Raw genomic sequence first — 11,155 nt, forward strand, 5'->3', positions numbered from 1 at the left:
CTAAATGTCTAACTCAGATTTTGATAAATGACAAGTGAGTTAAGTTAAGTATTATCGTAATCTAACCTTATTACTGAGTGTGTACGGTTGACTAAGTTGACAGGTCAAGAGGATCTGCCACTAGACAGAAAGTCAAGTCGGGATATTCGATCCCCGAGTGGTGAAGTCCGGATGTGCAATTTTGACTAGAGATCGGGATGTACGATTCCCGAGTGGAGAAGTCCAGATTTGTGATTTTGGTAGGAAGACCTGGTGGGTCAAATTGACGTCAAGGAGGTAACTTGACACACAGAAAGTGAAGGTAAATCACTGAAGGAGAGTGACTAAATGCAGACATGTCCTGGTTGAGGGGACAGTAGACATCAGTCCAAACTTCAAAACATAACTTCCATACGAGCTTCTACGCGTCCGATTGACTTTCCGACTACTCTGGCTTCCTGTTGTTACTCTACTACGACGCTGCTGTGCCCAACTACTCCTGAGGAGCCATCCAACATCGAGCTTAATTTGATAATCTTCGAAAGTGTTGGGTAATGAATTTAAGATTCTGTACTTAATTATTACCATAGGAAAGTGTAGCATGTTACACTTGTCCTATTCTTTTCCTTGTACTCAATTCACTCTTCCAGTAGTTTCGGAAGAGGTGTTTTAATGGATTATCTGTCGATAGGTCCACGAGACCTGGGTCTTGGAGTATGAGTCGCCGAAGAGTTCGAACCAAGTAAAACCGAATCGTGTCTTTTACTTACTTTCGCTTTTGTGTTTTCTTTCCACTGTGTACTTATTTCAAAAAGCAATTTTTTTTTTCAAAATCACGAGATTCACCCTCTGTCACGTGTGTCTCAATCCAACAAGTGGTATCAGAGCAGGTTCTGCTCTGAATTGGTGCAACCACCAATCAAGCCAAGAGAGTTGTTCTATTTCTTTTCGAATTTCAATTTTGCGTACCTTATTTGAATTGTTCAAGTTTACCTCTTCAAATAATTCTTTCTCGTTCGATTTTTACTCGAAATTGATACAATACCACTCGAGTCATCAACGTATTTTTCTCTCAAGCATTACTAATCCAAGATTAAATCTTGATACCTCTTTTTAGTTTTCTATTTCAGTAATCAATGGCCCAACTTGAGGGATTAAACACCACTCGTCCTCCTCTCTTCAATGGAAATGATCTTCCGTACTAAAAGAAAAGGATGAAAGTTTACTTGAAGATGAACATCGAGCAATGATTCACTATCCGATGAGGGTACTAAGCGCCAGTAGACGAAGCAAAAAAAGTACCACTTGATCCTGAAAGATAGAGTCCAAAAGATAAGAAGAAAGTCTAGATCGATTCAAAAGTGTTAAATGCGATCCAATGTAGATTCACAAAAGAAGAACTCAACCAAGTTGACCCACATGAGAATGCAAAGGGGCTATGGGACAAGCTCATTGAATTACACAAAGGAACTATCAACTCAAGGGTAATGAAGTGTGATATATTATTAAATTCTTTATTTAATATTAGAATATAGGATGGAGAAACCGCAAGCCAACTTCACGCGAGGATCAAGGATATCCTCAATGGCCTGCACATGATCGGACATCAACTCAAGAATCGAGATGTCATTAGGTACGTTTTGAACTCGTTTCCTTGAAACTCACTATGGGTATCGATCATAGATGCCTATAAGGTTTCTAGGAACCTCTCAAAATTAAAGTTAAATGAACTATTTTGTGAATTGGAACTGTACGAATAAACTAACTACCCAAAAGTTGAGAAAAGAATTGTATTTCTTGCAGGTAGTTCGAAGGGAGTTAAACCTGAACCTAAAATTGAACCTAAATCAGAATTAGATGAAGAAGAGCAACTGGTTAATATGGTAAGGATAATGTTCACTAGACGCAAGAAAAGCTTCACCAAACACGACATGAAGAAGATGTCCAAGTCTGCATCCAACAACTTAAAGACAAACATCACATGCTACGACTGTAATTAAAAGGGGCACTTCAAACACGGATGCCCAAATGAAGACAAGATCAAGAAGAAAAGAAGGCACTAAAAGTAACTTGGGACAAATCTTCCTCGGACGGGTCGAGAGCAGACGAACCAAAGCAAGCAAGTTTTTTTATTTTATTTTTTTATTAACTTTATTTCACTTTTTTATTTTTTATAATTAGATATTAAAAAATAAAAATATTTTATATTTTTTTTACCGTTTTATTATTTTTTTATTAAAAATAAAAAAATAAAAAAAAAATAAAATGGATAAATTTTAGAGGATCATTCTGTATTTAATGATTTTTTTTAAAAAAAATTGAGTTGTCAACAGCCTTTATACGAAAGTCTTTTGATAATATAATTAAGTTTTTTTAAAATTTTAATCGGTTCAGTTTAATTCAATTTGAGTAAATGGGAGAGAAAAGAGGGCTGACGGAAAAAAAAATATTCATAGACATCCGAATCAAATTTTTTTACTTTTCTTTGAATTGTGGCTCAATGTTTTAGAAAATAACTTTTTATCAAATTTAGTAGATAAATTTTTAAAATACCTAAATTAAATATTATAATTTAAAATTATTAAATTACTTATCCACTTCCTATTTTATTCTTGTCCTCAAATCAATTCTATCAAAAATAAAAAAATAGTGGACTGATTTTATTTTATTTTCAGTTGAATTAATTTCTTTCTGTGTATTTAAAAAATTTATCACCGATTTCAGTCAAAACTAGCTAATGAACTTAGAGATCTCGAAATGATATAAAATATGTTCCTATGCGTTCGTCTAGTTCTCATGATTGTAAAAATACTATCAAATAATAGTGATTTTTTTTTTAAACTATGGCCAAATGAACATAAATAAAATCAATATATGTTCATTTGGTCAAAATCGGTTGATGGACCTATAGAGATCGGAATGAAGTTAAATCAGATCCTATGAGTTCTTCTTGTTCTTATTATTATATATATACCCTCAAACATCAATTTGATCTAATATATTAAGAACAGTGATTTTTTGAATACAAATTAATTTTTCAGATATATTTATGTTTAAAGAATTATTATTCTCAATATATTTGGTTAAATTGATGTTTGATAGTATTATTACAATCAAGAGAACTAAAGGAACATATAAAACTGGTTTCATATCATTTCGAGATCTCTAAGTCTAGTAGTCGATTTCGACTGAAACTGGCTGATGGACCTAGAGACCTCGAAATGATATGGAATCAATTTTTATGTGTTCTTCTAGTTCTCCTGATTGCAAAAATGCTATTAAACATCAATATGACCGAATATATTGAGAACAATGATTTTTTTAAATACAAATTAATTTTTCAGACATATTCATATTTAAAAAATTACTACTCTCAATATATTGTGTCAAATTGATGTTGGATAACATTGTTACAATCAGGAGAACTAGACGAATATATGAGAACTGATTTTATGTCATTTCAAGGTCTCTAAGTCTATCAATCGATTTTGGCTAAAATCTATTGATATATTTTTCAAATAGAATAAAATCGATTTTATTGGGAAAAAAAAAGTAGGATGATTTGTTTTTCTTGTCAAATTGATTTGAGGATGAGAGTAAAATGAGAAGTGGATAAGTGATTTGATAATTTTAAAATTATGATATATGATTGGAATATTTTGGAAACTTGACTTCAATAAAAAGTAGGGGCGTTGCAAAGATTTCAAATTACCTGGGGTTGATCGTCGACATTAGTGTTCCGGCAATGATGATTGCAACCGAGTCGTGATGACAGGGCGGAGTTGGCGTCACTTGTGACAGGGAGAGTAACGCTGATAAAATTATCAACAGGAAAAGTAATGAATGCGATGATGTGGTGGTTAGGAAGGAAGATAGTGACAGCAGGGTCGCGACTGCGGCTGTGACAGTGTCAATGTCCCACAGATATAGCGTGCTAATAAGGAGAAGGTTTGTTACGGTTATACTAGTCAAGTCATAGCTAGACGCATGCGAGGAGGGATAAGGAAGGCGACAACAACGGGTAGATAAAGCATTACCTATAGGGAGATGAAGCCGCACCTAAGAGAAAATTTAGATTTAATTAAAATTTTTAATAATTTAATAGGTTATATAATTGAAATAAAATTATTATAAATGATATGGCCTAATATAAAATAAGGATGAGACTAAAAAAAATTTTTAGTCGCCCCTGGTAAAAAGCTGTTTAGAAAAAGATAATGCGCGGATGGCAGGGGTATTAGAAATTTTGAAAGTGAGATGCGGATTTTTTTTTAAGAATTCAACAACTGTAAAGTATCAATTACGAAATTAACGCATAAAACAATAATTATTTTTTCACCAAAATTTGACAAGAATAATACTTAGATCTAAAGCTATTAAAGAAGCTGTCCTGTGCTTGGGAAGGTGCCATTTACTTTTCTTCCGCATCGGTGAGAGTGGAGTTTTGTCAAACTCACGGAGCTGGAAGGGTCGAATAACTAAAGCTTAAGCTTTAAGTTTGGACCGTTTATATATTTATCGATAGATTTTTTTTTTAAAAACGAATAAATAAATATTAAATTAATCACTTTCCTGCCAACCATCAAGGATACTGTGATTTCTGATTTGGACTTTTTCTTTTTCTCGAACACACGAATAAAAATATAAAACTAAATAAAAATAAATATTTATCATTATTTGTTAAATTTCAATTATTTTAATGTATAAATCTTATTTTTAGTAATATGTTAAAGTCAGGAGCACGCCTCTTCCCCCACAGACCGTGAGAGGAACTGGGCTCCTTCTGTTGGGTGCTCCTTCTGCTCCTTTCGCCGCCTTCTTCCGCTCTTTTCTTCTGCTCGCTGCTACTGCCGCCCGACCAATCGCTCTCCTCCGATCGAGTTGGTTTCTTCCGATGCCCTCTAAATGGGGAAGCCCGAGGAAGTCCGCGTCGAGGTCCCCGATCTAGGGTCCGACGCCGCCGCCGCCGCTTCCGGATGGAGAGGCACTGCTTGGATCTGCCGTGCCCTCTCCGCCAGATGCCTCCTCGTTCTTGTCCTCAGTGCTGCAGTGCTGCTCTCCGCCGTCTTCTGGCTGCCTCTTTTTCGCGCCCATCGATCTGGTTTCGTTTCAGATGACTCCGGAAGCGTTCACGGTGAGCTTCGTTTCCTGATTTTGTTTGTTGACTACGGGTCGGTGAATCGGAGTTTGAATGTTATGGTTTTGTTGGTGGGATACGTGTTCGTGCTCTATTGATCCTTTTTTGAGGTTTCAGTTGGATTTAGGCCTTCGAATTTTGGGGGTCTTCTGCTGCAGATAAGGTGAAATCTATTATATTGTGGCAAAAGTATCTCTTTTTTAGGTTTTGCACTGTATATTTCTGCGTCGCCACTTCAATAAACTCTAGGTGACATGTAAGGGGTTCAGTTTGCAAATAGACATGTTATCCTTAATCACTGCAGCGGGAAATGGAAAAAATATCTGGTGCCAATTGGATGCTTAAATGGGAGAAGACATGTTATCCTTAATCACTAAAGGGTTCATCTTAGATCTTTCTTGATGTACCTCGTAGGTGGTTTTGTAATTTGGCATCAAATGGGAGAAGACAATGCTATTTGTAAGATTTCCTGTCTGTATGCATTATGAATAATGTGGCTTCGATAGGCTGACTACAAATTTTGATGCTTAAAAATGATATTAGTCATTCCTGAAATCTAAGAGAGCGTTTGATGTGTATTTTCCATGTTGTTTTCTTTTTTCATTTTCTGAGAAAATGGAAAATACGTTTGGTTTGCATTTTCCATGTTTGTTTTCTAGAAAAAGAGAGAGCATTTTCTAAGAAAATGGAAAATGTGGAAAAGTCATTTTCCAAAAAACTAAAAAATACGGTTTTTTGAAAATGAAAATGAAAATGAAAATGAAAATGCAAATGCAAACAAACCAAACGCTCCCTAAGGTATTTAGTTACCTGTATTCAAAATTTAGATAGCATAAGCCTTAATTTGAGCCTAGTACCTAAACATAATCAGGTTCAGACGGTACCTAGATATACACTAGCTTTAACTCAAAGTAACTTGGCCTGGTTATACTTTTGAGAATTGATTAATACGAGTATGTAGATGATTCATAGTTTGAGAGGTGGTGCTTGTTCATACATAACCTTATAGTCTGCGTTTTTTTGTTATTCAAAACCTTCTACTGTTATTTGACCCTGCATCATTTGTTTTTTAATTACATAAAGATGGAGGAAGGTCAAGATATTGAGTATTGAATAATATGCTTTCCTTGATTATTTTTCAGCTGAAATACAGGCGAGTTTCATTTTGCAAAAACCAATTTCAGCACTTGTTACTGCTGCTGCAAGATTAGAGTATGAAATTTTTGAAGAAATTGGTATTCCAAACACAAAGGTTCATCTTCATTTTGTTTCTATTATCTGTGTCTGTTGTCCTCAATTTTCTTGTTATTTTTTTTAACATCAATTGGGTCATCTGAACAGGTTTCAATTATTTCCATGCATCCCTTAACTCCAGAAAACTCTACATATGTAACCTTTGGTTTTCTTCCCGAACCAAAAAATGCCTCAATAAACTCTGCAGCACTCAGTATTTTGAGATCTACTTTGATAGATCTGGTTCTTAAGCAAATTAATATAACTTGGACATCATCATTTTTTGGCGATCCATCATCTTTTGAGCTTTTGAAGTTTCCTGGAGGGATCACTGTGGTGCCTTCACAGTCAGCTTCAATTTGGGAAATAGCACAAACCCTGTTTGACTTCAAATTAAATAACAGCATTGAAGAAATTTTGAAGAACATGGACAGTTTGAAGGCTGAACTTAAATTTGGATTGAATTTGACTTCTAATGAGGTGCTCATCCTGATACAATCAATATGTTTTTGATGTTGCGCTTATTCTTATCTATTAAAACACTAACATTTTCTGTATGTGCAGAATGCATATGTAAAGCTTATGAATAGTGATGGTTCCACAGTGGAATCACCAGTTACCATTGAGGCTTCTGTTCTATCAGATATTGGGAGTGGCAATCTTTTACCAGATAGAATGAGGCAACTAGCTCAGTTCATCACAGGGCCGGATTCCAACAATCTTGGCCTTAATAACTCTGTTTTTGGAAAAGTGAAGCAAGTGCAGTTATCATCATACCTTGAGAACTCAATCTCATCGCTACCCCCCAGTCCATCTCCTTCTCCATCTGATGGCATTGTATCTGCTGAACCTCCTTCATTAATATCTATTTCCTCACCGGCGCCAGCATCTGCTCCTGCTCTGTTGAATAATCACTATGGACAGCCTCCATGTTTCTACAGTCATACTTTGCCATCACATAGTCCAGGGGCTTATCCACCAGCCCCTAATGTTGGTATCAAGTCACACCAGCCACAGTTTCATGCTGTAAATGTACCTGTACCTTCACCAAGTACTGAACCACCAAACTTTCCTCCTATTTATTCAGAACACTCACCAAATTTGGCTGCTCCCTCAAGCCATGAAGTGATGAAGCCTAATCCCAAAGTGGCTCGAGAACCCTCACTAGCTCCAGTTAGCCATGCTTCCAGTTCAATCCCAGGTAGTGGAGGTGGTGAGGGATTGCTTGCAGCTCCTTTGTCATCATTTATATCACTGTCTTCTGGATGTAAGTTATTTCTTATAATTATTTACTCAGTGTTTTTGTTGGAAAGAGGCATTACAGATTTGTTTCCATATTGATTCTAAACATGAATTGTTCTAAATAGTGAATCTAAATCATTCAATTAAATGGTTGAAATCTAACATATTTGAAATTAATTAGGAAAAATGAATATTGTTTTCTTATTCAGTTTCTTCTTTTCTATGCATTTATTGTATTCCATGTTTTGATATATTTACTGTATTCCATGATCTTTATCAAACATTTGCATTTTCAATTTCTTGTTCATCTTTCTAACATATTGAATGTTAATCTACGATTCAATTCTATAGTCTCTTTGCATTAAAACCTTCACTGTAAAGGGATGCGGGAATGTGATAGATTGCTATTTGTTATTCTTAAGTTTCAAGTACTTGTGTAATTTGTCATTGTTTTTCTCCTGCTGCTACTTTAGTTTGCATACATTATAAGCTTATTTTAATTCTAGTGTGTCTAAACCCAAATAACTTGATCATTATGGTTGTTTGAGACTTGTTATCTGCTCATTAATTATAGATAATAAAGGCATGCTTCCAGATGATCTAAAGTCATATAAGAAGGTTAGTTATATACTGTGTTTCGACAATTAATAGCTGGATGGATATATAGTCATGGTGATTTATTACATGTGCAATCCATATAAAGGGAAAACTGTAAATGAAAAAGGTTCAGCTTCATTAATTTTCAATGTGACACATTTATATGTTACACATACTCCTGGTTATGTAAACTAATTAAAATTCCTTCCTACCTCTCTTATCTAGGAGCTCAGTTTCTTTAGATGCCCTCAAATCTTTTTGAGCATGTTGGCTATAACAAAAAGGCGATGTACATTTTATAAAACTCATGTTCCACCCATATAAAGCTTGTGCTGCCAACGGCCTGGCCCATTTTGTGGCTGCATGGTATTAGCCCACGAGCCAAGCTGAGCACCATCTGAGAATGGACCTGCTGGATTATCCCACAAAATTCATATTTTAACTGCTCCAAATGACTAAAACAACCCTATAAACATTTTTTAAAAAAATCATAAGGACATATTGCAATTTGACAATAAAAATATTAAAATACCTTTAAAAATTCAAAAAATCGCAAATTTTTTCTATATATGCAACTCCCCTCTCATCCCTTATCCAAATCCGCTCTTAGTCTCATCTCAATTCTCAAGCTTTGAAACTCAATTCTCATACTTTTTCTTTCTATCATTATAAGATTTGGTTGTTGTTTCATTCTACCATAATATCTTTCTTTAATCTCTCTCTCTCTCTCTCTCTCTCTCTCTCTTCTGTTAATGCCTTCTTAATATCAGGTAAAGTGTTGCCATGTGACCAAAGGGTCACGGGTTCGAATCCTGGAAACAACCTCTTGCAAAAAGCAGGATAAGGCTGCGTACAATGGATCTTTTCCCGGGACCCCGCATGACGGGAGCTTCGTGCACCGGGCTGCCCTTTTTTTTGCCTTATTAATATCAGGTCGACAATTTCTCAATTTACAGATTTTAAAATATTTTAAGGTTTTTACTTTTTTTTTTTGTTGGGCCGTGTCTTCCGGGACCGGATCCTCTGAACCGCTTTTTGCGGTCAAGGGGATGACCCCTTTGCATGTATTGGTGGAATGGATGACCCCCATTTATAAAATAGGTGGGGGTCATTCATCCCCACCAATGCATGCAAAGGGACCATCCCCTGGACCGCTTTTTGCGGTCCAGAGGATCTGCTCTCGCGTCTTCCTTATATTAAGAAGATTACGAGAATATATAAGCTCAATATTAAGGACAGATGCCCAACTTCCTATCTTTTCTCTAGAAATTTTCTCCCCTACATCACATCTTTAGGTAGCTGTTTCCCTTCTGGTAAGAAACATGGGGCTTTGTTGCATTATAGTTCAATGTATGAAGCTTATATCAATAGGTTTCAGCTTAGAAATGCTGAGAGATCAGATTTACACAGATGAAATTCAAGACCTTGAAGTGACAGATGGTTAGATTTATATGGTGTGGATTCAATTGTCAAAAAATAATCTAAACCAATTATATTGCAAAGAAAAGTTGGGAATCAGTCAAGAAAATTTCTACTTCTTGCACAGTGCTATTGTTGGGAAAATGTCAAAATAAAACTCACGATTAACAACGGGTCAGGATGTGACAATTGTGAATATTGACAAGATAATAAGCCAGTGGTTAACCTTTCCCTTTTTCACTTCTCTATATAATTTAATAATATTCATGCCTGCAGTCGCTGATCTTGTTTCTTCTTTTTAGCAAAAATTGCAGACCAAATAATCTGGGAGACAAACCTGGCTGGGCTGCTGGGATTTCTCATAGTCCAATTTGTTTGTGGGACACCATATTGAATCTTTCAAGGACTACCGGGAGTTTCACCAAATATAATTCATCTACATGTATTTGGAGCACTAACCATGTTGGGATTTAAGATGAAACATAGTTGTGGTTGTTCGGCGGTATTGTTATCGGAGCTTGCAGTGCGAAGGCCCCTCTCTAACAGCAAGTCTCAGGAAGGATTTGATGGGACCTGCTTAATCTAAAACTGTATATAGATATAAATATATATGAATCAAACTGTCTGTGTAACACGGGGTTATAGCTGCAAAGGTGGCTTGCCTTTTTTCTTACCAAGGGAAGTGCTCCTCCAAAGGGCTGGAGCAGTTTTAGGCTATTGATGTGAGAATGAGCTCTGTTTTTTTTTTTTTACTTACCAACCTGTAAAGTATCTCTATTTGACTTATTTCTGAGCTGAGGAATTGTGAATCGGGCAGAGATTTATAACATATGATAATTTTGAAATCAACCCTCTGCTACAGCACGAGCAACCAAATATGTCAGGGAAATCATTTTCATATATCCAAACTGTTCTGCGGCCCACCGTGCATGCTGTATATTAGTTATTATGATGATGATGTTCTTGGTTTCAAGCATTGTTCTGGAGTCGATCCCGCAGAAGTTCAACATCAGTATCAGGTACGCAAGAATGCAACTCAACAACAGTTCAAGTTCATAATTATGAAATTTGTAGGTCACAGTTGGTTTTCCAAACTTCTAAAGCATACAAGTTCATCAATAAAATAACAAAAAAAAAAAAAAAAAAAAAAGAAAGAAAATCTTATCCGACTAATGTGATCAGTTATATGAATCATTTTACGTTATTAGGTTAATTATCAATTATATCATTTATATTTAAATAAATTTTATTTTATTATTGTTAATTAAGTATTTTTTGATTTTTCTTGTTTGATATACGTATTTATCATAGTTTTATATCGTCTAATTAAAATATTTATTAACCGTCTAAGTATATGTTCGTGTCATGTTAAATATGTTCCTTAGAGTTTTTTCTTAATGGATATAATTTTAATTTTTTCTAATATTTTCATTTTTTTTTTATTTTGAACATTCTCGTATCTCTACTCATCCACCTTAACATTCTTATTTTTGTAACACTCATTTTTTTTGTTTATATGTTTGAGTTAGGTTCAACATTTAGTGTCAT

At 35.1% G+C, this 11,155-nt stretch overlaps 1 protein-coding gene across 2 annotated transcripts; it reads left to right on the forward strand.

Annotated features, from left to right (window-relative positions):
* The first annotated feature begins 4,721 nt into the window (after positions 1–4,721).
* Positions 4,722–10,452, forward strand: LOC121981386 (formin-like protein 18). 2 transcript variants are annotated; one of them, XM_042533873.1, is made up of 5 exons: positions 4,722–5,113; positions 6,259–6,368; positions 6,458–6,829; positions 6,914–7,616; positions 9,910–10,452. In XM_042533873.1, the coding sequence occupies exons 1-5, from the start codon at positions 4,885–4,887 to the stop codon at positions 9,999–10,001; spliced, it is 1,506 nt and encodes a 501-aa protein (XP_042389807.1). In that variant the 5' UTR covers positions 4,722–4,884; the 3' UTR covers positions 10,002–10,452. The 2 variants fall into 2 exon arrangements, with proteins under 2 accessions (XP_042389807.1, XP_042389808.1); XM_042533874.1 differs by lacking the exon at positions 4,722–5,113 and adding an exon at positions 5,120–5,575.
* Positions 10,453–11,155: the final 703 nt, after the last annotated feature.

This window comes from Zingiber officinale, chromosome 5A (assembly GCF_018446385.1).
Source record: "Zingiber officinale cultivar Zhangliang chromosome 5A, Zo_v1.1, whole genome shotgun sequence".
Classification (NCBI taxonomy): domain Eukaryota; kingdom Viridiplantae; phylum Streptophyta; class Magnoliopsida; order Zingiberales; family Zingiberaceae; genus Zingiber; species Zingiber officinale.